Source organism: Penicillium waksmanii (assembly GCF_028829765.1).
Source record: "Penicillium waksmanii strain IBT 27052 chromosome Unknown utg000009l:1.0-4314994.0:1.0-4318279.0, whole genome shotgun sequence".
Taxonomy (NCBI): Eukaryota; Fungi; Ascomycota; class Eurotiomycetes; order Eurotiales; family Aspergillaceae; genus Penicillium; species Penicillium waksmanii.
This window is the reverse complement of record NW_026643255.1, coordinates 1,014,909-1,040,925: the sequence shown is the minus strand read 5'-3', so window position 1 is coordinate 1,040,925 and position 26,017 is coordinate 1,014,909. Positions and strand designations below refer to the sequence as shown.

The window sequence follows — 26,017 nt, the reverse complement described above, 5'->3', positions numbered from 1 at the left end:
GGGGATTTTTAAGGTATGCGCGATTAGCGAAGTGTAGACTCGGTGGCATTTTTGCAAGGAGGTGATCCCTGCCCGTCGAAGGAGGGCTAGAATGAATGGTCTGTTCCTGTGATGCCCTGGAATTTGAGGAAACACTATATTCCTCTTTGAGGTCTGGGGAAATGGAGGGGGATTCTCTCTCTCACATATTTGCCTTGCCTCGCGACTCGTGTCAATAGTATCTACCCCGATCTGCCAATGCCATGGAGACGTACTTATAAGCCGAATTGTACCTCGGATGTAGATAAAATTTGATCCACATCGCGTTTGCTACTGCCTGGGTATGGAGGTCTAGATATTGAGCCCTTCTCCTGCTTTCCTTTACTGGTAGTCAAAAGCAGACAAAAGCATCCTTTCCTGATCTTTTTTCTTCTTTTACGACTGCGAGGCCTCCCGGTCATGGATCTACATTTCCCTATTGTCCCATCGTTCCGAGTCGACCGCTTCCAGCCGAGCCCTGCCAAACGATTTATTGCCTTGACGCAGCGTCCTGGCTCTCTTGGCCCTGCATATATCGATAATATCTTCCGTGGTCTCAAGCCCGTACATCCTGACCAATTAATGGGAGAATGGGACGGATTCATTCTATCCACAAGTCATCCGTTCGAGAAAGACTTGGACGAGTTGAATTGGTTCGGCAACACATTTGATTCTACCGAAGATGTCGCTCCACTCATAGTGGCGAGAAATGGGGAAAGAGTACGATTTGAAGATTGGGGAAGTGCTTCGGTGAGAGTGCATAGACAAGTAACCTTTCGTTCTCAAGCTGACATACTACCTTCTCTTTGGATAGTTACGTGAGGTGAAATACCAAGGCGTGGTCTCCGCTTCTCTGGTCTACGACGAACGGCCAGTCATTGTATACTATCGAGCTGTGCGTTCAAATATGATTGCCGGCGTCATGGAAAGTAAAAGTTTTGGCAGAGCAGGAATGTTCTATTTCTATCTTACGAAGTAATGCATGTAAATTAAGAGTGGTTGAAACTACGCACATTTGTTATCGAAGTGAATTTCGATTTAGAACTGTCAGGTAAACGACGAATACCATGATAAAAAGAAGTTAACAAAAGCAAGACCATTACGACCCTTCAGTGCCCTTCCAAGTACTAGTTATGTCATTGCCAATCCTCTCAATCTTGTCCCACTGCAGACTACTCCACTGCTGAGGTCTCTCAATCGACTCGACAAATTGCCTCAATGCAAGGACGGTCTGAGACGCCCAGCGCTCCTTGCTGACCCTCCCAACACCTGCGGCAAAAGGCGTCATGAGGATCGATCTGATCTTCTTCGAGTGGCGACGATTATGACCTTCAACTTGACACATCAGACTCCAGGTACATTCGTAAACAAGCTCCCGGTCCCAGTTGATATTCTGAGGCTCTCTCATAGTCGGACAGACCGCGAGCCAGCGACAGCCACGCGAGTTGCTAGCCAAGGTCAGTCCCCACTCAACGAGGGTGCAAGATCCTGGCGGGGCAAACCCCCGCCATTTGTCGTAGAGAACGGTTTGAGCAGAGCGTGTCACGGCGTGGAAGTCGTCAAGTGGACTGAATGTTTTTGAAATGGCCTGGTCGAATGCACCATCAAGGCGACCGTATGAATTGGACGGGGAAACAATCAGGTCGAACTTAAATGACTCTGGGAGAGAATTGAGGCGCTCGTTAATCATGGTGATCTTCACTTTATCGGGGGTGTATTTGGGCCAGCGGGTCCGTAGTGCCTCTTTGAAGGCATCGATGAAATCTACATCCTGGCAAAGGAGCAGGATCTCAGGTATGTTTGAAGTCATTTTGTGAAAGTTTTGAGAGATTTGGGAAAGAGTGAAGATGCGGCCTATTTGGAGGGAAACGGGTGCCTTGGCATACTAGTAACTAATTATCGCTGACAGGTAGACTTGGAATGGAGTCACGCTGCACAGCCTCATATCCACTATAAGCCGGCTCTCATCAAGAATTACCTCTATCGGAAGAAATAGGAAGGCATCCAATGTGAAGCCAAGGATTATTCAATTTGCTTCACCATCCGCTACTAGTATGCACATTGAATCTAGCAATAATGTACAACGAAATATAGCAAAAGGTACTAGTAGCACTCTAGTATCCGGCGGTCTCCTCCAGGTGCACTCACGGTCTCGAAACGGCAAAATGTTACCAGACAGTTGTTCATTATTCAATTCAAGATTGCTCAAGTCCGAGGTCCTGCTCCTTTCTCAAGGTAGGCTCATCGGCCGTATCATCTCCTTGGCCCTGTGACTCGGCCCTAGCCTGTTCCTGGGTCGACACATAACGGACCAAGCTCTCACACAATCGATCCAGCACCCATTCTGGCTCCGTCTGATGGGCTAACATGGGACTACTCTCGCCGATCCAATCCCAGTTGAGTACACCGAATTCGTCTTCGTCCATGGATACACCTCGGTGTTGCTGCTTGCTCCCGGACGAAGAGGGACCAGACCGTGGATCTGTAAATTGGATCAAGCGGGTGTACTCAACCCACTCCTCGTACGAATAACGCTTTCGTTTTCCTACTCGTACATCTTGAGAGGTAAGACGAATAGCAAAGGCCAATTGCTGGGCCAGTTCAAACGGGGAGGGGTTCGGCTCGCGAGCGAGTTCCTCGATTGTTCGATGTGGGCGGTCTTGAGGTCGACGGCCGATGGGCGCTTCTTCGACATCCTTTTCAGTCTGAGCTGTTGACGGCCGATCATCGGTTTGATCAGGGCCCGTATCTGCCCCAACTGGAAATCCTCGCTTGAGTCGCTTTTTCTCTTCGCGTTTTTGGATGAATTTCATGATGAAGGGGAAATGATTAATGCAGGACCGGTATGCGCCAGAACGGGGCATCAGGGTGTAGTCACCAAGCTTTCCCGTGGATTTTTTGTAAGCCGCGACGACGGTATCACTCATTTGCGAGATAAGCATGGTCATAGTTGGAATTGCGATGAGTGACCACATCACAAAAAAGGGTCTGCCCGCATTCGACTTGGGCGTGACGTCGCCGTATCCGATGGTAATGAGAGAACAGAAGCAAAAGTATAAGCCATCGAAGTATGAGATCTCCTCTAGTCTCCAGAAGACAACGGCTCCGCCTGTCCACACGATCGCGAAGACGATGATGCTTATGAACAAATCATTCCACCGACGGAAGCGTATGGTATCGTACTGGATCGCCCGCATCGCATCAAATCTATCCTTTTCTTCTCTCATAACAAGGAGTCGAGGTCTACGACCGGCTGCCAAAGTGTGAATAGTGTTGCGAATTGGTTGGTGGCGGTGCTTCCGATGTAATGAGATATGGGACAGCTGGCGGGTTAGGGTAAGTGCCACAGGTACTCCATTTCCTTGCACAGATAAACCTGCTCTAGCCATGTTGGGATCATCAATAGCAATAGACCGCTCAAAGGTGGCCTGCCGTCGTTGCTCGATGTGCTTGCGCACCACGTTATCGTAGTGGACTTCTCGAGCAAACCGATGAATACTTCCGATCACAAGACCTAGCATGATAATTCCAATCACCGCATACGGCCATATTAAGCCTTTCCCAACAGGCGTTTGAGCAATCACATCGCCAAACCCTAAGGTGAGGACCGTGATATCGCTGAAGTAGAGTCCGTCTGCAAAAGATATGCCTAGCACGCGCTGGAAGATGGCAGCACCGATAAGGAGCCAAGCCACAAATCCAGTCATTTGCAGAATAAGGGTGCGTTGATCGTCTGTGAGGGAGAAATGTTGAGGATAGCGCCCAAGAAAGTAGCCCAGCATATTGACCACCAAGATGACGCTGAGAATGAAATAAAGAATCGCTGCAATGACAGCACTCCAATAGGCTTGTGAATACACATTATTCGGGCCGGTTGGAGGAGCGTAAATCGAAAGAGCTGCAGTGAGCCCGCACAACTATGGCAGGTCCGAGTAAGCATAAAAAACGACTCGAGGGGTGACTGTGATATACTCACCATTCCTGTAGCTAAAAACCATGTAATTATCGTCACAGGCAATGCAATAATGTACCGAACCGTCTGTGTAAAGTTCAAAAGCAAGAAAATATTGCCCACGAGTCCGCAAACCAGCGACGTCGCATTGAAGGCTGTGACCCTATGAGATACAGTCAGCCGTCAGTGTTCGAATGAACATCTTAATTCGAGTCTAATATTACCAATGAGGATCATCATAGCCGACTTGAGGCAAGTTCCCGGCCGGTCCAGGCACTGTGGAGGTGACATGGCTTCGCCAGGGCATGACTAGCGCAACAATCGACATGACATTTGCCAATGGTCCCGCTGCAGCTGCCACCAACGGGATGGCCGTCGATGCAACCCACCATGACTGAGGTTCATCGTCCTCTGGGGGTCTCATATGAAATTGGCTAGTAAATCGGTCCCATAGAGACGGCCGGGTATCCCGATGGTCGGTCTGACGCGTCGGATATCCATTCTGCATTGTTCATTCGCCCCGTCCATGAACCGTTGAGCTCGCCGTCGGTAGAGGTACAAGAACAGACGGAAAGAAAAGGAAAAGGGACAAGGGAAAAGAAAAAGAAAAATCTCCAATCCAGGAACCAAAATTTCGGCAGTTGATCTTGGTGGGGTTCTTTGCTTGAATGCTTAGCTCCGAGCCGGTAGACCGGCAGATCGCAATATTACTCGGGGTGGGCGGCCGCGGTGGTGTTTGGTTTGTCTGATTTGTACTTGGATTTACTATCTCGAAAGATCGCGATGCTAGCAGGATATTGGAAAAGAGGCCAAGCAGCAGGTGTATCCCATGCTCTACGCCGGTGATGTCAACTCGCGCGGACTTTCGCCGCTTTGGATCTGAGCCCAGTCCCGTGACTCTCCTTCTTTTGGTTCCGTCGCCTCAACGGGCAACACGTCAACATCGCAGGTGATGGAGGAGGGATGATATCCAGTCCGAATAGAGGACTTATGTATTCGAGTATAGAGAAGATCCGAGGTTAACAACAGGACTAGGCCGATATTCTAGCGGCTTAAGGTTTGACCGGTTTCCTGGACGACTCCACTGTATGGATCCGATGGAGTTTCTCATGGAGCAAGAGGAGGAGAGATGAGAGAATGATACCATACTATTGAGTACGAGGTACGAGTACAGTATCTAGGGACTCGCCAAACCCTGTACTCGAGTGCTTGCCAGAGTACAGAAGGAAACAAGGCAGCCTGGGTACGAAGATCATCATCGGACCAGTCAGAAGCCGCCCTGTCACATTTATCTGATTGGCAAGGAAGAGAGGAATTTCCAGATGGTTGGAGGAATCAGGTGTGGATGGCCAACAAAAGCATGCATTCAACAACTCACTAGCCAATGTATGTACAAGCACTGTACATTGGCCTGTGCAACCTCTCTCACACCATCCATGTGGCACCTTCGCACTCCCGAGATAACCTCGCATCCCCTCCACATCAACCTATCAAAACCGTCCAAACCTCAGTAACAGACCTTGGAACCCCTCTTCACCCCGCACCAAGATGGCTCCGCCTAACACGACATCCCCTCCCCTCCCAATAGGATCGCCACGACCCGCTGCAGCCCACCACTTTGTACATCCCACCACGCCCAGCTGGGACCCTAGATGCCGACGAACCAGTAACAAGCGCCATCACCCGCTGCAGCTGCACGTCCCTGGAGGCTGCACGGCGGGTGACATCAGCCATTGCCGTCATTGGTACCTGCTTCCCACAACCGGTCGCCCCCAAAGTATATTCTAGAACGTACGTAGAGGTACACCGGCCACGCAGGACTGATGCACCGTGCAGCGGCTTTGCAGCGCTTGCCGCCGGGAGCTCATCACATCACTGCCATTTTGGGGGCTCAAGGCGGGGATGGAGGTGACTACGTGGAAATAATGTGATCCGATTACATGAGAAGGTGAAGGCCAAGGATAGTTGAAAAATAACGTAACGAGTGTTTTTAAAGGTCTATCAGATGTTGGGATCGTGGTTCTATATACAACCAGGTTCCTCCTCGGACCCAACATAGCCAGGCAAACGACCGACAAGGACGTTGAGAACAAACAAACAGAAACAGAAAAAAGCAAAATAAGTAATTAGCAGTCAAGGAATCGCAGGATGGTATCATCAAAGCAGAATGACACGAACATCGACGACAACAAAGAACAGAAATGCAAAAGCCAAACGCAAAGAGAGCGCCGGGAATCAAAACAAGAAACAAATTGACGCCGCCCCAAGAAGGAAACGCAACAGAAATAGAGGCGCCGAAACCATGGATTCTTTTGGGGGCTCCTCCCGTAGGATGAGAGCAAAAACCGAGCAAAGGTAGAACGAGTAAAAGCCAGCCGAAGCCAAACCCAACGCGCTGCAAATGCGATTCAACAGAAATGTCAAATGCTCCCAGTGTAAAGAAATAGAAAACAAAAATAGCCAGAGCAGTGACAAAGGAAAAGTGAACATAGGAGAAGACAAAAGAAATGTCTGTATCAAAAAGGTATAACTGGATATCTCTGTCAGGTCGCTCCTGGGATATCTCCGTGTATTTTCTCTCGGTGTTGTCTTTCGTTGTAAGTTGCAGATTGGTTGGTTGGGTCTATTTGGCCGACGGACGGCGCAAGATTTCCTCACAGTTGGCGTCGAATCGCATGTTCCAAAGTCGAATACTATTCATCAGCTTCTCGGTATTCTCCAGCTCGCGATCGCGGCCGAAGATCGACTCGACAAATTCACAGCCTGAATTGCGGCCCATCGATACGGGCGCACCTTTGCCACCACTTTCCCTTTTAGCGGCTTTCCACATGTATAGCTCACATGCCTTGAGCAGCTTCTTGAATCGGTTCCAGAGGCGGTCGCCACTTTCTAAAAAGTCCTCGACGACCTCCTGCGCCTCGACGCGCTGGATGCGCGGGAGACACTCGTCCGCTCGCTTCACCTTTCCCGCCAACTTGATCAGCAATAGCCACAGGTCGCCTGCCACGTCAGCCATGGGTGTCGATGCGCCATGGTGAAAAACCGTCCAGTCGTAGATCCACTTGCCGAGGGAGTTGGCGTCGAATACACTGCCTAGAAGAATGATAGGAGCCTCCGTTGGGTCCCAGTTCTTGATCGAATAGCCGGGTGGGATGCCTGCGTTCTCGGCATCCTCCTCGGTGGCGACGGGTGGCGGCTTAGAGGCGGGCGCAGGCTTGGGCTTGTTGGGAGTGCGGGTTGAAGTGGACTGGCGACGGTGACGAGTGCGACGGGCCGCTGATTCGTAATCCTCGTTGTTAGGAACCTGGTTGAAGTAAAAGTGAGAATCAGCGGCTGGGTTTGATTTGCGGTGCGAAGCCGATGTGGTGCGACGATGCTTGGCCGGACCCTCACGGGTCTGGTCTGCATGTTTGAAGGTCGAGGCCGGGGGGCGGCCAGAGCGAGCCGGACGGGCTTCGCGAAAGGCGCAGCGTGGGAGATGAACATCGAATGCATCTCCGCCCACATCAACAAAGATGGGTCGTTGCTGCGATTGCGAGTCGAATCCAAATGCGAACCCGGAACCAAAGCCACCCCCCGTCGGATAGTCGGTTGTGTGGGTGCGACGGTGTTTCGGCATTGCCGCAAAGGAAGCACTTACATGATCGTGCTTTCGCGACGGGATGCCGTAGTCGGGCGTGGGTTCGTAGTAACTTTGCGGGTAGCCCGAGTACCAGCCCGGTTCTTTGGTGGCCGTGTAGCTGGCCTTGCGGGTGTGTCGTCGCGATGTTCCTGTTCCTCGGGGTGAAGCATAGGTGTTGGCATATTGCGAGGCATATTGAGCGTAGTAAGGCGAGGTGGGTGGCGACTGGGTGTAGTCGTAGGCAGTCCACCCGGGTGGTGGGCTGGAGTAATGATACATTATCGAGGGAGCATGGGCAGAGACCAAAGACCGGTCACGGTGTGGTGTGATGAAAGTATGCGCGCGCGCGGGATTCGAAGTGGTGTGAGGTTGGTCGGATATCGCAACCGTGGTTCTCTGCAAGGGCTCCAAAATAAACCGAGACAAACAATAAGAAACACGAACAAGAAAAAGCACCCGAGTATATTATACAGGATATCGCAAATGAGCAAAATGGACGCCGAGGGAGAGTTTCCAAGAACAAATAAGGTCGAGTAGGACCGTCACCGTGGTACGGTTTCCGATCGGAGAGAGGAGGGTTGAAGTTGAATGTGCTGAGAGTGCATTTGAACGATATATACGAGCTGATAAAAGGCTCGAGTGGCGCTGGGTTAAGGATCCTGGTGAAACTGGACCCAAAATGACTCTTAACGAAAAGAGTCCCAAGAGATGAGGAGTGAAAGAGAGGGCTCCGTGTTTTTGATCAGCCGAAGCAGGGTGGAGATGGGAAATTTTCAACCCAAGGGAGAGAGAAAGGTGGTACTTTAGGGAGTGGAGCGTGTGGGAGTTGGCGAGGTGTGTGGCGTTTGTGGGTAAGCGGATTACGTGCCCTAGTGTGTACTACGAGTATGCTCTGGTATTTTACGCATGATACGGTATATTAATTTATTAATTAATATCATATTCTACCATCTATCATAGGGTTATCTACCATTTATTGATTCCAGTGGGTGAAAGGTAATAGGTCAAGGGTTGATCTCCTCCTCTGTACCCAGGTGGTACTATACTCACTCATCATGAAAGTACCAATGACTCCATTCAAATCACAGCTACCCACTCATTCGCCAACTCGCAGAATGAGAGGGTGAGGGTCTCCATCCGGGCTAGTTTGAGGGGTAGCAGGCTCTTCCACTACAGTATGCAACCACTAACCACTGCTGACGCCCTCTCCCCTCCTTCCCCTCCTCGGGCACCGGACAACTGCAGCGAGAGCTTCCTGTTGGGCAAAACCGGATGATCCTGTGCAAACAGCCAGCAACGCAAAACGAGTCATGGAAGAGTCATTGCAATTTGCCATCGTATAAGTTCCAACATGGTGGGATGACATATCTCGCCACTGGCTGGATGGGATAGCCACTCGGAGGAATTCTATTTTAAAGCGTCCAGCTACCGGCATTCTTGCGGCGTGTCAGGCCTCCGTTGGACTGTCGCCATGTGTAAGGCTTCCAGAATCGGTGCAATGCCATGCTTTTCTAGGTCGTAGTAGATGTACAGTTCATCTGCATGAACCCTGAGTGCCTTAGTTGCAGCATGTCGTCGCCAGATCAGGTTTAACTCTTGCGATATGGACTTGACCCAGTCGCAGAGCAATCAAATAGGACTCCATACATACATATACATCGATAGGTAGATACGATCATAGGGCAAATCTTCCATACTAGACAGATACTACGATAGTAGTATATCTGTACATACTACACACCACATACCACCTACCACATACTGTAGGTCGTTCTTCAACATCCGGTTCCATGGTTGGCCAGCGGCTGTTCGATCATAAACCGGAGTTCAGGACGGCCGATCCCGTCTTATCCAGCGGTTCCAACTCCACAGACCCATCTTCAAACTACCCAAGAAACCCACCTGCCCACCCATGTTGCCATGGCAAGGCCTTGATACAAAGCCCCCATCAGTATAATACAACCATTCAACTCTCCTTATTTACACACACATACACACATATACGGACTCGATCCGGCTCGTTGGGCACTCCACGGACCACGCATGGGCTTTACCGCCGCCGTCGCTGGGCAGCAACCGCACAGCTTTGGGCGAAAATGGGGTTGGTTGAGAAAGGGCTCGCAGACCGCAACTTGCATGTCCACCCTTCAAACGCACCAGTGGGAGGTAAGGAATCATCAATTTCTATCTGTGTGCCCTCAATTCAGCCCGTTAGCGAGGCATCCCAGGGTATATCGCAGGAATGGCGCGGCTGTGTCGCCCGTTTCTAATTCTATCAAGGCGCAGGCGGCATAGAACCCCACGCAGGCAGCAGGGAGAAAAATGTCTTATCTTCGCACGAGACCATCTCGGCGATACCAATCATTGACCGTAACTACGGTTTCTGAAATGAATCGATATTGCCCATGTGGGGGGGGGGGATGGTAGTGCGACCGCTGCGAAAGCCCTAAACTCAAGATGCGTTTTTGATCGAGGATTGGCTGCCAAGCGTTGGATTCACGACCAATGTAATCTAGTGAGGACGAGACTGGATACAAAAGTACCATACCTACAGACTTAGGTAAAGCAACTCACATGAGTAAACCTCCAGTCATCGATGAACCATAACTTTCAGCCTCTTCACATTCATAGTTATTGGGCGTCAAGTAACCAACGACCCAGGTCCGCTGACCTGACCCTCAAATACGGCGCTCTGTTAAGCTCACGCACCAACCGCAGGGATAAAGTCCACCCAACCCCGTCCTTACAGGGAATTCCAGGACTCATCCTTGATTCCAGGGATTGAATCACAGCCGCGATGAGTCAACGTGCCCTTGAGATTGAGAAAATATTACCCCCTTAGTTCCAGAGTTCCAGAGTTCCAGCAAGCCGGCGTTTCGTAGGCAGCCAAGCGGAGCGCAATCCTGCGCCACTGGAAGGCACCGCCGATCCTCCAGTGTTGCACATGGCGTTGGGGCGATTTGCCCTGCAATAAAAAAGAGATTTCATCAAAAATTATCTAATACTGAAAGATTAATAATACATAGAAATGCGAAGCAACCAGAAGCTGCTCGCATCCGAGTCGACCCCTACTTCCAGCTCTACCGGTACAGTACATACTGTACATACATACACATGCAAAACTTGAATGATCGACCAGTGACAGTCGAGAATACTCTTGCCACCATCTTCACTTCAGCTAAGGCGATTCCCCGAGCTGGGGTACAGCGAGAGGGGCGAAACTGACGTCGAGGTTCGCCTTCGCTTCTGGAACAGGGTTTAGGGCCAGGACCCAGAAGACCCAGAAGACCCAGCCGGGCCCAGTCAAACTTCCAGATCCTACGATACGGCCAGTCGTAGCCCGCACCGCGGCCCGGCACAGGGGCAGTGGGGCCAACGGGTCTTGGTGTCCGGGATGCAGTGCAGCTCTGTAGGAACCAGATGCGGTGCACAGACGTAAGATTCTTACATATTACATGCGCATCTCGCAGGAGGCCGTAGTTGGTGTGACCGGCTTCCTAGTAGTAGTAAGCTTACTGTAGTGTGCAGCTGATATATCTGTCTGCATGTACACAGCAGTGCAGTACAAAGTACCTACCCTGATCTACTGGCAGTTTTTCGATGTTGGATGTTGGATGTTGGGTGTTGGATTGCTGTGGCGGGTACACCGCTACGCTAGTCTTATCTCAAAGAAGAAAAGGAAGTCTGATCCAAAAGAACCAAAAAGAAAAATCGCTCAGGGGCAAGCGCGTGCGCATAATCGTTGACGGATGGGGCCCACGGAGAAAGCAGAACGGAGAACGGAGTACATGGAACTTGAAATTAAATCGATTCACCAAATGGCCCGCCTCCATTTCAAATGTCTTGAAGACCCCGCCCAATGAGCTGCGGCTCTGCGGCGGATCTGATGAATCACGAATCATGCGTCTCCTCCCCCTTACTTTGGATCGAGTGCATCAGAAACAACATGCGCGAGCGATTCTACACTGCACGCCTGATTGGTTCGACCCTGTCTTATTTTTGTTATGTATGGAGTACATACGGATATACCGTACCTCGGCAGATATTTTGTTTTGTTTTTTCAGGCTGGCCGAGCACAGATTCCTCGGGATCTGGACTGGTCGGAATTTTCAGCAGGTTTTACAGTATGTATTTTTTATTTTTACATTTTGAAAAGTTTCGTAAAAGTATGTTGTATGTTGTGCGTAATGTAAGTGCACTGATCACGCAGAGGTCAAGGAATGCCCTTGCCCTGAGCCCTAGTTCCTTTGCTTACGCTTGAAGGAATGTATGATTTCACGGGGGCCAATGGACCGAGGTCAGGAATAGGGGGACCGTGGAAGGAAGGAAAGATACTTTCCGCGTCGGGCCCCGAGGTCAGGGGTATATGGGTTTTTGGTCCTTCTAGATTGATTGTCGGAGATTAAGTGGCGTGGCTTGGTTTCTCTAGTCGGCTCTTAGTCTTCCCGACGACGGGCCATTATTGATCGCAGATCTTGGGGGTTTAACTTCATAAATCCTTCGGGGCTAGAAGAGTCGAATTATTGATTAATCTGGTAGAAAATAAGGCACTGCCTGTGTCTATTGCCTGGGGTATAGTATAGTCTCATATAGAGAACTATGGTCTGGACAAGCGTCTCCAGGAAGTATAAGCGGTTGGACCGAGGTATGTACAGGAACCCGTTCTCGACATAGATGGAATCAAAACGATAGCGGTATCAAATCGTCAACTGTGCAAGGCTCCCGGTCGCTCAGAAACAAGAAAACACCACCCAGTCTCAACAAGGAGACAAAAGAGATCCCAAGAAGTTGTGCCGCTAGCAAGTGCCAGCGGCTGTATACCATATGTTCCAATGAAGATAGAGAGAGAGAGAGAGAGAAAGAAAGGAAAAGCCGTAAAAATTATGCCACCATGTACTCTCCGCCGCCTCGTTTGGCCTGCATAACGCGAGACCAGCGGAAAGCTTGAGAGCTAGGAGGTCCACCAGCATTTAGCGTCGGGGGGGGGCCCAGCCCAGAGGGATAGACTGGGAAGGATGACTCCTCAGAGTGATCCGCCCAGATCCGTTCCAGCAGTTCCAGGCAAGAAATATTATTCACAAATCCCGAGTCTTTAGATATGTCTTTGCAGCGGCGGCGGATTGCATCGCGATGATCTTCTTGGATACACTCTGACCCAACGATGAATAGAGGCCAGAGAAGGTATACATCGGACTGGACGGCACAGAGACAGTGCATTGCAAGATAGACGAGATGCTGGATGCGCGGATGACTGGATGGAAGACTGGGCTCCGCTAGGCGTTCACAGTAGAGAAGCGCCGCATGGCGGAAACACTCAGATATTTGGTATACATCCTGAAGGTTTTCATTGGCCACATAGAATGACCCCGAGGAGGAGCTGGCGTAAAGGTAGGGGTGAAATTGGGAGAAAAATTAGGAGGGAAGTTATCGGAGGCGGATGGGGGTGGTGATGGGAATGAGGTCTCTGCTGGCGGGTCGAATCGCCAGGATTCGAGTCGCTGTCGCAATGAGAACCATTCGGTCCAGAAGGCTGGCGATGAAGGCTTTCGGGCCTGATCGCTACTTTGTGGCGGGGTTGGCATGGAGAATCCGAAGTCGGGCCCCCCCCACCATTGATCCTGGGATAGTGTTGGCGGCGGTGGCAGTAGGAACAACCGTATCCCAGCCAGGGAAGAGCATATTAGGTGGGAGAGATGTAGTGGGGACATTCATGTCGGCCGGTTGAGCGAGATTAGGCTCTTGATCCTGGCTAAGGAGATTCAGTCGGCCAAGCTGGGAGATGAGCTTGAACAGTCGGCCGTCACAGCCTGCCAGATTTTCTAAACCCCACTCCCCATCGGTCGTAGAGCTGATCTCCAAGCATTTACCGCGAAGCTGGACATCTCGGTCGTTGGTGGTGGCGGTGAGGGTATCAAACCATGAGAACATGCGAATAAACCATTTGAGGTCGTCCGTCACGACACGAGAATGTCGCATGCGAATCGCAAGTAACCTTGTCACACCGGCGAACTGAGTCCGGAATTCAGCAACACCGGTATCACAGCCGTGAAACAGACAGAGAATAAGCAATGTTGCTAGCACCGAGTCTGATAGCCTGCGGCGTGGATCGGCAAGGTCGGCATTCAATGCCTTCACTGCCATTCCACGATGGTAGTTCTCCTCTCGCGCATAACCCTCTGACATTGAGATACCATATGTATCTTGAAACAGTTCATCTGTGAGAGCGCGGTGGGCCAGTCCTGACATACGCGCTGGCAGAGTTCTCTCTGTGGAGTGATGGTTTTTCTCCCGGCGCTGGCGGAGGTTACTGGTTGCCAAGGTCGCAATAGCCTCTTGGAGAGCCTCACTTCCCAGAGCCAGGCGAAGAATATGGGTTTTGAATGGATTCGTGGGTGTGTCAAAGGCAACAATCATGGGAGCGATGACCTCGGTATAGTAGCTGATTAGATACCGAAGGCGAGGGGTACGACCTATAGACCGCGCCAAAAGTAATTGAGAGTATGAGGGCGAATGACCGGCATTCCACACAAATTGGTCGCGCTCGTATCTTTCCAGCTCCTCATCTGCATCTTGTGAGGGTGGCGTGGCATTGTTGACGGCCCAGTTCCTCGCAACGGGCCAAGCAGGTGTGGTAAAAGAGGCCCCGGGGCTTAGTGTAGGGGCATAGTGCATGGAAGCTTCCGATATACTTGGACTCAGTCGATGAGAATTAGAAACCATTGGTCGACTAGGTAGCGGTAGTCCTGATATTTGCGGCGGCGCAGTTGTCATGTTGGTCCATGAGTGCGGATCTGGCATATCCATCGTCCAGGCCATGGTCCGCGACATATCAGGCATATTCTGCATATTCGACATATTTGACGAGTTTGGCATCTCTGATGCGCGCTGGGTATCTGATTCAACTGCTTTCAAGCCTCCAACATCGATGAGCGGGGTTGGTGTCTCGGATAGAGGTAGCTGCGTCGGGGCCGGTGCGGAGGATGGGTTGGCCGGTAATGATTGCGACGGCGGCTGGCTCTGACTATTGGAAGGTAGCGGTTCTTGTTCCTTTGCGGTGCTCGCTCTAGCATCCTCCTTTGATTCCATCACGGGTAGTTTCTGACCCCGAAGCTTCCCTCGACTTGCGACTCCGACTCCCCATGTCAACGTAGTTTTGTATCCGGAGCATTCGCGGCCAAGCTCGAGGCACTGGGAACAATAGGGTCGGCGTCGGTCGCATCGGGCGCCTCGTTTTGAGCAGGTGAAGCAGTCATCTGGGGCACCGCTTACCACCGTTCTCTTTCGTCGCTTCCGGATCGGAGCATTCGGATCGGTCTTGCGGGATTTTGCTTTCGTGGGCTCTCGGGCCGCCTGGCCTGTGTTCTCGGACATTATGATCTATAGGCGCAAAATAGATTGAGAACTCCCATTCGGAGGTAGGGGAGAGGAGTGGGAAGGGTAGGTGAGAGATTCGTCGTTCATTCTCCCCAGGAACAGTCGGCGTTATGTTTACTGGAGGATCTGAGCACCCCCGAGGGTAGTCGGTGTGGGTCCTGAAAAGGATGAGGACGAGACCATGTAAGATGAAGGCGAATTTCAATGGAACATAGTTTCTAGTCGCGTGCTGGGGGAAGAGGGGGAAGAGGGGGAAGCGGAGGGTTTCCAAAATTGTTGGGGAGAGAGAGCAGATTTAAAGTGGGAGGCGACGGAGGTTGGTGGATATGAGATCTGCCCGGTGGAGGATGATCCGCGCTCTAGTCGAAAAGAGATACTCGTGCACCGTAGAAGGGAGAGTGTAGGAAATTGGTCTCGCTTGCGTACGAACCCTTTTAAAGAAGTAATGTACCCACCAGGATCGCCGGTAATCAGCATGCCACCTCATGGAGGATCTACTGTAACTTTGGGCGCAATTTTAAGAAGGCCCCGGGGATTTCGGACACTTTACCGGTTTGAAGTTGGCACTAGAAGCCCATCAGAAGCCATCAGAAGCCACTAGACGGCCGTTTCACTCTTTTGCCCCAGTTCAACTAGTACTCGAATGAAGTACGGAGTAGTTACTGTTAGAACAGTTTCATGATCTACCGTTGGACTTCCCTTTTCCCTTCCCAATGGTCCCAAACCTTGTTCCCTGATGATCGTGGGGGGGGTTGAGTGAATTTTGGGACTCCCCAGTGGGACTGGCAGTGGTGACTATCGACTATCGACTACACTTTCTCCCCTTTCCCGCGTTTAACACGACATACATCCACCATCCACCTCGCCCCCTCCTTCCTGACACCTCGACACCTTGACACCTGGTTACCCGGACACACTCTCTTTCTCTCCCTCAATCGCTGATCGCCTAAACTCTTACGACTGCATCGATCGGCGCGCGCCCGTGCGCCATCGGCTCGCTCGAACCCTTCCCCTGTACCTGTACCGACCCTCCTCCAACACAAAGCGCAAAAGCCACCAACCACCTCCTCCTCGGGCCCAGGATTCACATCGCTCAGATTCACACACAATGGGCGTTTTCAGACCGGGCCGAGCGAGGTCCCTGGTCCTCGCTATGCTCGCTCTGGTCTTGGTGTGCACGGTCTATCTCTATTGGAGTCCAACCAGCGCGTCCTCAACCGTCTCCGTTGTCCCGAGCACAGCCTTCGAGGTACCCTTGGCAGAACGTCAAAAAGATTTCTGGAAAGCCCTTCAACCCATTATCGAGCGACACAACCCGAATTGTCCATCACCGGAGAAACTGGATGATGCCGGCGGCCTCCACTTTGACCCTACGAAAGACCAGCCTCGGCCTGATCTGACCCGGATGAGCGAGGAAAATGTGAAATCAATGGAGCTCGCCCATGCCGCTTTCCTCGAGGATATAAAGCGTGCCGACAAAGACCTCAAACCTGTCCATACCCCCGGGAAGCGGGGCTTGGTGTCAACAGCTGGTGCGACCTACCTTCCAGTCTTCGTCTCCTCACTCCGCATGCTCCGCCGAGCGGGGTCAACATTACCGGTGGAAGTATTTATGAAAGATGCTGGGGAATACGAGAAGCGTGTGTGCAGTGAAGTGCTTCCCATGCTCAATGCGCAATGTTTAGTATTGGGTGACGTCGTGGGCAAGAGCGTCATCGAGCATTATCAGCTCAAAATATTTGCCGTGCTTTTCTCCTCCTTCGAGGAAATCGTTTGGATGGATGCGGACTGCTTCCCACTGGGCAAACCGGAGGATCTACTCGACTCGGATCCCTTCAAATCTAATGGGCTAGTGACCTGGCCAGACTTCTGGGCATCCTCCGCGTCTCCTCTGTACTACAAAATCTCGCGTCAAGAAGCGACACCCATGACGGCGCGCCAATCTTCAGAAACTGGGATCTTCTTGGTCTCGAAAAAGACGCACATGCTTTCGCTTCTGCTCGCTGCTTATTATAATTATTATGGCCCATCGCACTACTTCCGACTCTTAAGCCAGGGTGGTCCGGGAGAAGGTGACAAGGAGACGTTTCTACAGGCTGCAGTCGCAGCCGGTGCCTCATTTTATGCTGTCAGTGAGAGAGTGCAGGCGATTGGGCATTCGATCAAAGACGGTCTGTCTGGTTCTGCAATGGCCCAGTCAGACCCACGCGAAGACTTTGCGCTCACTACGAAAGACACATGGCGAACCAAAGACCCAGCGGCTGCCCCGCCTCCGCCTATCTTCTTCGTTCATGCCAATTATCCGAAATTCAATCCGGGAGACAACGTCTTCGGTTCGAATTGGGAAACATCGCCTACCCTAAAGCAAGACGGGTCTGATGGGCGGGCATGGACAGCCCCTCCAGAAACACTCAAGCGGTTCGGTCACGATGTGGAGAGAGCCTACTGGGAAGAAATTAAGTGGGTGACCTGCCATCTTGAAGGCTCTTTCAAGTCGTGGGAGCACAAGGCTGGTCTTTGCGCGAGGGTTGAGGAATACTGGCATAACGTCTTTGTCGAAACGCACAATGATGACCCGAAGTTCACCCAAGACGGTTAATTGGATCGAGGCTTTCTATAGTGTCCGTGGATATTAGCTGTTTCGGACATGTTCTTCCACCGCTCCGCCAGTCATCACTCTGCCGGTTTCTAATTCCCTTCGTTGCATGGTGCATACTTCGCACTACATCTGTACTAACTTGATTGAGCGTTATCTCACTGTACAATAGCCACATCGCCCTGGTCTTTTTATTTGGGCCCTACTGCACATAAAAGCATTAATACAAGGAATGATTTATGATAGAACTACGCTTGAACAACTATTTTTGATCACAACTTTTGGTACTGAAACGCTTCATTTAAAATTTTTTCTCGCCGTCAAGGCAAGATTTAAGTGGTGTTTCGTCATATCGTACATAAGTTATATCCCCCAAAATCGCGCTCCATCACATCGCATCAATGCCAGGGGTATTCTGATAATTCATAACAGCATGATGGAATAATTTATTTCTTGATGCCCTTCTCGCGCAGGCGCTGCTCATCCTCGGCCTGGAGCTCGGCATCGATCTTGGCGCCCTTGGATGGGTTGTTGCCGTGTAGCTTGGCCTGGACAAAGCGTTAGAATGGAACTTGCTTCTCATGTGAAGATGCATCTTTTATCTCTTACCGGCTTGGTAGGATCTTGCTTGCTGAGCTCGGCCTCCTCGTTTTGGACGCTGTTGTGGTGGTGAGAAGGGTCCTTCTTGCCCTCCTGCGAGGCAAGCTTGTTGGCAATAGAACGCTGGTCCTTGGAGTCCAGGTTCTTATGGCTGCCCTTCTGGCCCTCGTTGTGGCGCTCAGGCTGGTTGGCGGACATGGGCGCGTTGCGCTGGTCGCCAGCTTCATAGAAAGCGGCGCCGCCGACGTTGGATTGACCAGCTCCGTGCATACCAGACATATTGATATTGTTGATGAGGAAAGTGGTAAATTGAAAATTGAAAATTTCAAGCGAGAAGAGAAGAGAAGGGTAAAATCGGATGTTCTTAGGCAGAAGAAGAAAAGCTTTTTGAGTTGATACTTCATCGAAAGGGATCAGAACCAGGCTGGTCTTATATCTTGACCGGGCATCTGGTGTGATGTCATGCTGGAATCGCTGAGATCATAGTTGTGGGGCGAGGTCACAAATTGTTGGAAGAACCAGCATAGTTGTGGGCAATGGGTCGTGTGAGTATCTGCTGGACCCTTCTTCGATGTTCAGAGCCCTTACATCAGAGGAGAGAAGACCAAGGAAGAGTCTGGTGGGTTGCACTGACGATGTGCAACAAAATGTAGACTTTGATGCTTCATCGGACTAGCTCCCGCCCCACTGGGCCTCCCGCCGACCTTATATGATACATCTTACCTTACCAATTGCTCAATGGCAGGGATTTTGTGCTTATACATCCCATCAACAGCTCTGCCATATTCTTTATGATACAAAGCATTCTGCATCTTCTCAAAATTTATGCTCTTAGGATCTACAATGTATCATATCGTTCTGGCTGTGTTTGCGGCTCAAGCGGGCCTTGAGAGTCGCAGCCCACCGCTTCCGAATTGAGGCGCGACACCTTCAAGCTGGTCATAACCTCTTCGAAAATCTTGTATGCGCCTCGTTAAAGCCCTTCCCAGTGTCGTACCCACGGCATTGTGGTCCAGGTCTAGTCCCCCAGTCAGACCTCAATGCTGCACAGAATTACAGTGGTCGCCGCGACCCACTCCGGCCATCGGAGTCGATTCTGCACACTGCAGCTGTAAGCTCGCCATCTCCCCCCAATACCGTCCGGTTCAAGTTCTTCTCTTGACAACGGTTTCCCTGAATAAAGTATCCATATCTAATCTCACACAACAGCCCATCTCTTGTTCACCAGATATTCTCGCCATTCCACCGGCAATTCACTACCTACCGCACAATGAGCTCATCCGCCCCCGCATCAACAGAAGTGCAACCCCGCTTCCAGCAGCTCTTTGCCGAGCTAGAGAAGCGATTCCAATCAACCACCCTGGGCGACGATAAATGGTACATTCTCGCTACCTCTACACTGGCAGCCAGTCCGGACCCGGAACGTGCAGACCAGTTGTATCAATACATCTGTTCTCAGCCGGGCTACTCAACCTCCCCCGCACGACAAGCCTTAGTCCGCCGTCTGCGGGAGGCCCTCATTAAGTCCGTTCCAATCGTGGGTGTCTGTAAACCCATTGAAGCAATTCTATCCATCAGCAAAGTCGAGCGGGAAGAGGACAAGGATTACACCTTTACCCGCGAGGGATGGCAATGTGACCAGGCAAACCACGACCGCGGCGCGGAATGGATGCAGAAGTTATATTCGCGCAACACGACAGGCACGTTGAACCTGTTTAGCGCGCATAAGGATTTCTCCTGGTTGTCGGAGGAAATCACCTACGGTCTCTTCCTTTCTGATCGTCAGGTTCTGGATGATGTTGATACTCAGCTGGTTGTGCTGCCGGGCATTATGAGCCAGAATCTGCCGAATGAGACTCATTGGCATATTCGTGGCACGAGGCGCTTAGGACTGCCTAAGGAAGAGGTTCAGGTTATCTGGGACTGTGTGCAGCTGGTTGCGCAGTTCTTTGAGATCAAGTTGAGCAAGGTGCCCACTGTCGAACAGGTGGAATATGATGTTTAGATAGTTCAGGGATTATATAGACAAATTTTGACGAGACTAAAACTTCCTTGGAAGCGATTCGGAACTTGAAAATTGCGACTTCAGCTCCAGGTGAAGTTGCCAGTGGAATATTAGTACCTAGGTGTTACTATAAACCTACTACTACATACTAGTAGTAGTATAATATATATTTCCGAGTTCCAACCACGGAAGTTCATGCCATCCGAATTTCTGGCCAATCCATTATGCCTAGATAGAAGGAGATGGATTCTGCTTGAAACTGGGAGTTGACACTCAGGTTTGAAATACAAGTATTGCCGAAAAATCGTAGTAATTTCCATAGATACAGTGGTAATTCCTAAAATACCAGGATGGCTCGCCGCCTCAATGGCCGCCCCGGGGCCGGTTGACCTCACTGATAACACGATAAGAAAAAAACTTTCGAAAGCGGCCGAGAGCAACAGGGCCGGGCAGTTGGGAGTGGAGTGACTTCACTCCAACTTCTCTCCGCTTCGACATCTATTTATTCACTTGAAATACCAGAACACAATGGTTAAGCGCAAGCAAGATCTCGGCGATGTGCCCATGGGCGGCACCAATGCTCACGACTCTGACTCTGACTCTGTGCGAACCCCCCCCCACCTTGGACAGCTCCGCTGCGAACAGCGTCTAACTTCCTATAGGACATTGACATGGTCAATGTTGATTTCGAGTGGTTTGACCCGCAACCTGCCGTCGACTTTCACGGTCTTAAGAACCTTCTCCGCCAACTATTCGATAATGACGCCCAGATCTTCGACCTGTCCGCACTGGCCGACCTGATTCTGTCGCAGCCAACGCTGGGCTCGACTGTCAAGACGGATGGCAATGAGTCGGACCCATATGCGTTTTTGTCAATTATCAATTTACAGGAGCACAAGGTAAACTTTCGATATGCATTGCTCCGGTGCCAAGCATGGGCTAACAAGCGACACAGGACAAGCCCGTTGTCCAGGACCTGACCAAATACATCAAAACCAAGGCCGCCGCCAACCCCTCCCTCGCCGCCCTCAATGAGCTCCTCTCCCAGAAAACCGTCCCATCTATCGGCCTGGTTCTCACCGAGCGTGTGATCAACATGCCAGGACAAATTGTTCCGCCCATGTACAATATGCTTCTGGAAGAAATGGCCTGGGCGATCCAGGACAAAGAGCCTTACTCCTTCACTCACTACTTGATCATCTCGAGGGGATACGAGGAGGTTGAGTCGAAGCTTGATATCCAGGAATCACGCCCGCAGAAGAAATCAAAGAAGGGATCCAAAGAGAACCCGCATTATTTCTTCCACCCGGAGGACAAGGTGCTGCAGCGCCACGCACTATGCTCGGGCACGCTCGAGTTTACGCATCAGCAGGATGACGGCCACTCCGACTCCAAGCGCGCATTCCAGGAACTTGGTATCCGGACCAACGGTAGCTTGATTCTCATCGACGGTGCTCAGTTCGAGCCGGCCGTTAAGGCAGTGGAAGAGTATCTGTCTTAAGAGTCTGGGTTGGTTAAAAAATGCACTAAATGAGAGATCATTCATTTCAATTCATGTCCGATTTACGAACTATTCTATGCGCTGGATTCTTCTTTTTTGGATTCTTCAGTCCCTTTCCCCTGTGTATGCTAGCAGCATGAACATTATAGAAATCACCAAAAGAACCAAAAGTTCATAATTTCATGTCGATAAGCCTCCTTTCTACTTCTACTCCCATTGGGTACCCTTGAGACGTTGCATCAGGTATTCGACCTCAACCACCTTTGTGAGAGGAATCACGCATTCCTATCGAGAATAAGTCAGCAATGGCTACTCCGAAGAAGAGCCCGGGGGGGAGGGGAGAGGGATTTTTCTTCTCTCGCTTTCCTCACCTTATACATGGCCACCACCGCCTCAGCGTTGATCTTCTGGCCCTTCTCATCCGGGAAAGCAGGATCAGTACCATAGGTCTTGGCCTTGAGCCCCAAGCGCTCCAGCACCTTCTGCTCAACCTTGGAATCGGTAATGGCAGCATCAATACCAGCCCGATCCTCAGCCTTGATCAAACGGACAAAAGTCTCCGGATCCTTCTGAAACTTGGACTCGGCGACGAATTTGCCAAAGTGGATGCGGCGCGAGAGCGCCTGCAGACAGGCGACATCGCACGTGGCTGCAGAGCCGTAGTTCTCCTGTGTCTCGCCGCGGTCCTCGCGTCCAAACTGAGTACACACGGCCGGCAGGACCTCGCGCACGTAGCGCTCTTTGATGACATCGTTGACGTTCACGTCATTGTCGTGGAGGATGCGGGGGTATTGGAGCGGCTGCAGGATTGGTTCCTCCAGCACATCGGGAAAGAAGGGGTATTCATCGGGTGATTGGAAACGGCGAAAGCGTGACTGTATGCGTTCCTGCTCGCTGAGCATGTAGTCCATCAGGCTCAGGTTGCTGTTTGGGATCTTCACACCGCCGGAGACATAGACGGTTTTGTTGAGAGGGAACTGGACCCGTTCGATAAAGTGGAAGGTGATGGTGTCCTCGAGCCGACTGGAGGCCTGGAATGTTAATAGCGGTTCTCATGGTGTTGCGGTTTGCTGAATGGTTTATGTGCTTGTAGCTCATGGCGGGGGCGCGGAGGGGAATTGGGCTGGGATGGGGGGGGGGTTTTGGTATGGAGAATTGAAGGGGTTGGAAAGACTCACATCAGCTGGAAGCGGATATTTGCGAGGTCCAATGCCTTGGAGGCATCGGATAAGTCAATGGCGGTATCCATGGCTTGAGGAGTGGTGAGTTGAGGAGAAGAAGAGCTGCCGAAGTCGGAGTCGATTAGTTTTCTCAAATAGAATGGCGGGCCTCCAATATTTATTGGAGGGGGAGGTTGGCTACGGGGGAGAGATGGGTTGTGCGACCTACGCAGAGGAATGCTTTTCGCTTTTGGATCCCGGTCTGGGGTAGTGGCAGCTTATTTCATGCAAACATAATATAATCTAGTTTTATATGTGATGTAGCGTTTGCTGGTAAGTACGCCTCCTGCGGGTCGTCGGTACATGATGAGTACCGAGGCCAGTGCATGAGGGAGAGAAACAGCTACTCGTACCGGTCAGGTATAGGGAACCCTAGTCACAAACACCTTGCAGCCCAGTCGCTAGTCTCCGGTAGGGGTAGGCGAACGCATTGATTGACTCGTCAATTTAGCGGACAGGGTGCTGCGTGAAGCTGAAACCGAAAGTGAAACCAAAGGAAAGGTGTGAAAAGGAAGTGTCCGGGCGCCCGTAGCCGGGGAACGCGGTAAAGCCTGCGCGTGACGATTATCTCTCCTGCAACCTCCGAATCTCCCACCTTTCCAACCGCGCATGGGCCTTGGTTGAACCCAAGAATATCTCCGGCTATGGAGAATAACCACCGCCGTGATGACTCGCCCACTGGGTTGTCCGATATCGAAGAGGGCGAAGGCCTCTTGGGCACCGGCCTCACGGTATGCTGTCTCTCTCTTTTGCTTTTTCTGGTTTCCTCTTTTGGCGGTCTCTGCGAGTAGACCCCTCCATTCGATCCTGCAAGCTGACCTTGATGCGCTATTTGGAATAGACCCGCCATATTGAAGCATTTGGGCGAAAAGTCACGTCGACCGCTGGCCATTTGATGGGTCCCGCGGAGCAAGCTCACGGCACCCATTTTCATAATGCTATGACAGACATCCACCGCGAGCTGCGCCGGCCAGCAGCGCAACGTAAAGTCTTCACGCTGACCCAGACGACCCCGACCGACCTCGTGCGATCCAAGCTCTCGACCTCGGAAATCCAATCGCGAGCCGTTTCCTCGCTCCCGGACGACCTTCTCGATAACCTCCCCGAAGATCAAAGTTCCTACTCCCTATTCCAGGGCTTCCAGGCCTCCCTCCCCGAAGATGAACGTACGAATAAGAAACATCGAAGACGCACCTCCAAGGGGGGCAAGTTGTTGAAGGACAGCGAGAAAGGCGGGCTTTTGACAGCTGGTCCGGCCGGGTTGAAGGAAGAGCGAAAAGTGCTTAATCGTCGTCTGGAGCTGATGGGCGTGCGCAAGAACATGTGCAGCGCTGAGATTCACGAGATCGATAACAAGATTGCCAACTTGCACAAAATGCGTCAGATCGTTCTTGATCGATTAGCCGGCCTAGAGATGGACGAGGCGTCATTAGAACACGAAGGTGGGTTTCTTCTCTCTGACGCTTTGTCGACGGGAATTTGCTCTGAACTAATGAATGCAGTTACGGAAATCGATAACAAACTAGAGGACATGCAAGAAGGAGAAGGAGAAGAAGAAGAAACTGCCGAAGACTCTACCGCAGCTGAGACGCCAAAGTCATCGGAGGCCCAGGATGATACCATCGGATCTTCTGGTGACCCGGCCATGGATGCTTCATTTATGTCCGAATCGATCTACGAGAAACTCCCCACTCCATCACCGAGGAGCTTGCGACATCGCTCGATACGTATGGACTCCAATACCTAATTGCGGACCTTTTTGTGACTAACACGGGCTCTTAGGTAAACGATCGATGCCGATTCTTCACGAGCATTTCTCTCCGGGCTCTTTAATTAAAGAAATAGAAGCTCACACAGATATGGTCACAGCAATTGACTTTGACTATCCTTTCGGAACAATGGTCAGTGCAGCGTTAGACGATACAGTGCGAGTTTGGGATATGAACGTCGGCCGATGCTCAGGTTTGTTGGAAGGCCACAACGCCTCGGTTCGGTGCTTGCAAGTGGAAGATAATATTGTTGCCACGGGATCTATGGATGCATCAGTCCGATTGTGGGACTTGAGCCGCGCTCGGCCCGCGACGCGAGATGGTCGTCTTAACAAGCATGAGCGTGATGCTGAAGATACCGAAACACATACTACACCGGTACCACCTTCATCAAACCTCGAAGACTGCCATGTCTTTACGCTCGATGCACACGTCGATGAGGTGACCGCTCTTCACTTCAAAGGCAACACTCTCATTTCTGGCTCCGCGGACAAGACTTTGCGGCAATGGGATCTGGTCAAGGGACGTTGTGTTCAGACTTTGGATGTCATGTGGGCAGCTGCCCAGGCATCTTCGTCCTCCATGACTAATGACGGCAGCTGGCGCCCGACCGGTCGCATGCCCGATGCATCTGCAGACTTTGTTGGAGCAGTGCAATGCTTTGATGCAGCTCTGGCCTGCGGTACTGCCGACGGCATGGTTCGCCTGTGGGACCTTCGTAGCGGCCAAGTTCACAGGAGCCTTGTGGGCCATACTGGTCCGGTCACATGTCTGCAATTTGACGATATGCATCTGGTGACAGGAAGTTTGGATCGCAGTATTCGGGTAAGTCCTTTTTTGTCTCATTCGAAAACATTGAATGATGCTAACCTTGGATAGATTTGGGATCTGCGAATGGGCTCGATCTACGACGCCTATGCCTATGATAAACCCATCACCAGCATGATGTTTGACTCGAAGCGCATTGTTGCTGCTGCCGGTGAAAATGTTGTCAAGGTTTACGACAAGGCTGACGCTCACCATTGGGATTGTGGACCTGGTGTCGGTCTTGACGACGAAGGACCTCTTCCCGCAACCGTTGAACGTGTTCGACTCAAGGATGGGTATCTTGTTGAGGGCCGCAAAGATGGTACATTGGCCGCTTGGACCTGCTGAACAAATAAACCCAAACCCAAATCCTAACCACCCTTACCACTATCACCGATATAACCCTCCTCATCACCTCTCCCATTATTTCTTTGTCTGGGGATCCCCCACCAACCCCTCACTTACTACTCGCTTTGTACAGTATTGCAACCTATGTCTAGAATTGGATGCAGCGTCCGACACATCTGGTGTGGCAGGACCATGATATCATTTC

General features: G+C 51.3%; 11 protein-coding genes across 11 annotated transcripts; 5 read left to right on the top strand and 6 right to left on the bottom strand.

The window, feature by feature from the left end:
• Positions 1–438: 438 nt before the first annotated feature.
• On the top strand, positions 439–997 carry N7481_010751 (uncharacterized protein; the record flags this gene model as incomplete). The annotated part of the gene is made up of 2 exons (XM_057269970.1): positions 439–768; positions 833–997. The coding sequence occupies 2 exons, from the start codon at positions 439–441 to the stop codon at positions 995–997; spliced, it is 495 nt and encodes a 164-aa protein (XP_057117144.1).
• A 120-nt stretch (positions 998–1,117) lies between these two features.
• Positions 1,118–1,828, bottom strand: N7481_010750 (uncharacterized protein; the record flags this gene model as incomplete). The annotated part of the gene is made up of 1 exon (XM_057269969.1): positions 1,118–1,828. One exon carries the CDS (start codon positions 1,826–1,828, stop codon positions 1,118–1,120), a length of 711 nt encoding a protein of 236 aa, XP_057117143.1.
• A 385-nt stretch (positions 1,829–2,213) lies between these two features.
• On the bottom strand, positions 2,214–4,478 carry N7481_010749 (potassium channel family protein; the record flags this gene model as incomplete). Its single annotated transcript, XM_057269968.1, has 3 exons — positions 2,214–3,935; positions 3,995–4,133; positions 4,195–4,478. 3 exons carry the CDS (start codon positions 4,476–4,478, stop codon positions 2,214–2,216), a joined length of 2,145 nt encoding a protein of 714 aa, XP_057117142.1.
• A 2,115-nt stretch (positions 4,479–6,593) lies between these two features.
• N7481_010748 (uncharacterized protein) lies at positions 6,594–7,871 on the bottom strand (the record flags this gene model as incomplete). Its single annotated transcript, XM_057269967.1, has 1 exon — positions 6,594–7,871. The coding sequence occupies one exon, from the start codon at positions 7,869–7,871 to the stop codon at positions 6,594–6,596; it is 1,278 nt and encodes a 425-aa protein (XP_057117141.1).
• A 4,602-nt stretch (positions 7,872–12,473) lies between these two features.
• On the bottom strand, positions 12,474–14,963 carry N7481_010747 (uncharacterized protein; the record flags this gene model as incomplete). Its single annotated transcript, XM_057269966.1, has 2 exons — positions 12,474–12,969; positions 13,156–14,963. The coding sequence occupies 2 exons, from the start codon at positions 14,961–14,963 to the stop codon at positions 12,474–12,476; spliced, it is 2,304 nt and encodes a 767-aa protein (XP_057117140.1).
• Positions 14,964–16,074: 1,111 nt separating this feature from the next.
• Positions 16,075–17,565, top strand: N7481_010746 (alpha-mannosyltransferase; the record flags this gene model as incomplete). Its single annotated transcript, XM_057269965.1, has 1 exon — positions 16,075–17,565. The coding sequence occupies one exon, from the start codon at positions 16,075–16,077 to the stop codon at positions 17,563–17,565; it is 1,491 nt and encodes a 496-aa protein (XP_057117139.1).
• Positions 17,566–18,008: 443 nt separating this feature from the next.
• Positions 18,009–18,441, bottom strand: N7481_010745 (uncharacterized protein; the record flags this gene model as incomplete). Its single annotated transcript, XM_057269964.1, has 2 exons — positions 18,009–18,110; positions 18,172–18,441. The coding sequence occupies 2 exons, from the start codon at positions 18,439–18,441 to the stop codon at positions 18,009–18,011; spliced, it is 372 nt and encodes a 123-aa protein (XP_057117138.1).
• A 991-nt stretch (positions 18,442–19,432) lies between these two features.
• On the top strand, positions 19,433–20,167 carry N7481_010744 (uncharacterized protein; the record flags this gene model as incomplete). The annotated part of the gene is made up of 1 exon (XM_057269963.1): positions 19,433–20,167. One exon carries the CDS (start codon positions 19,433–19,435, stop codon positions 20,165–20,167), a length of 735 nt encoding a protein of 244 aa, XP_057117137.1.
• Positions 20,168–20,695: 528 nt separating this feature from the next.
• N7481_010743 (protein-transporting protein BCP1) lies at positions 20,696–21,668 on the top strand (the record flags this gene model as incomplete). The annotated part of the gene is made up of 3 exons (XM_057269962.1): positions 20,696–20,770; positions 20,830–21,066; positions 21,123–21,668. 3 exons carry the CDS (start codon positions 20,696–20,698, stop codon positions 21,666–21,668), a joined length of 858 nt encoding a protein of 285 aa, XP_057117136.1.
• A 207-nt stretch (positions 21,669–21,875) lies between these two features.
• N7481_010742 (chorismate mutase ARO7) lies at positions 21,876–22,917 on the bottom strand (the record flags this gene model as incomplete). The annotated part of the gene is made up of 3 exons (XM_057269961.1): positions 21,876–21,953; positions 22,040–22,691; positions 22,847–22,917. 3 exons carry the CDS (start codon positions 22,915–22,917, stop codon positions 21,876–21,878), a joined length of 801 nt encoding a protein of 266 aa, XP_057117135.1.
• A 615-nt stretch (positions 22,918–23,532) lies between these two features.
• mdv1 (uncharacterized protein) lies at positions 23,533–25,812 on the top strand (the record flags this gene model as incomplete). Its single annotated transcript, XM_057269960.1, has 5 exons — positions 23,533–23,619; positions 23,730–24,330; positions 24,391–24,615; positions 24,671–25,482; positions 25,537–25,812. The coding sequence occupies 5 exons, from the start codon at positions 23,533–23,535 to the stop codon at positions 25,810–25,812; spliced, it is 2,001 nt and encodes a 666-aa protein (XP_057117134.1).
• Positions 25,813–26,017: the final 205 nt, after the last annotated feature.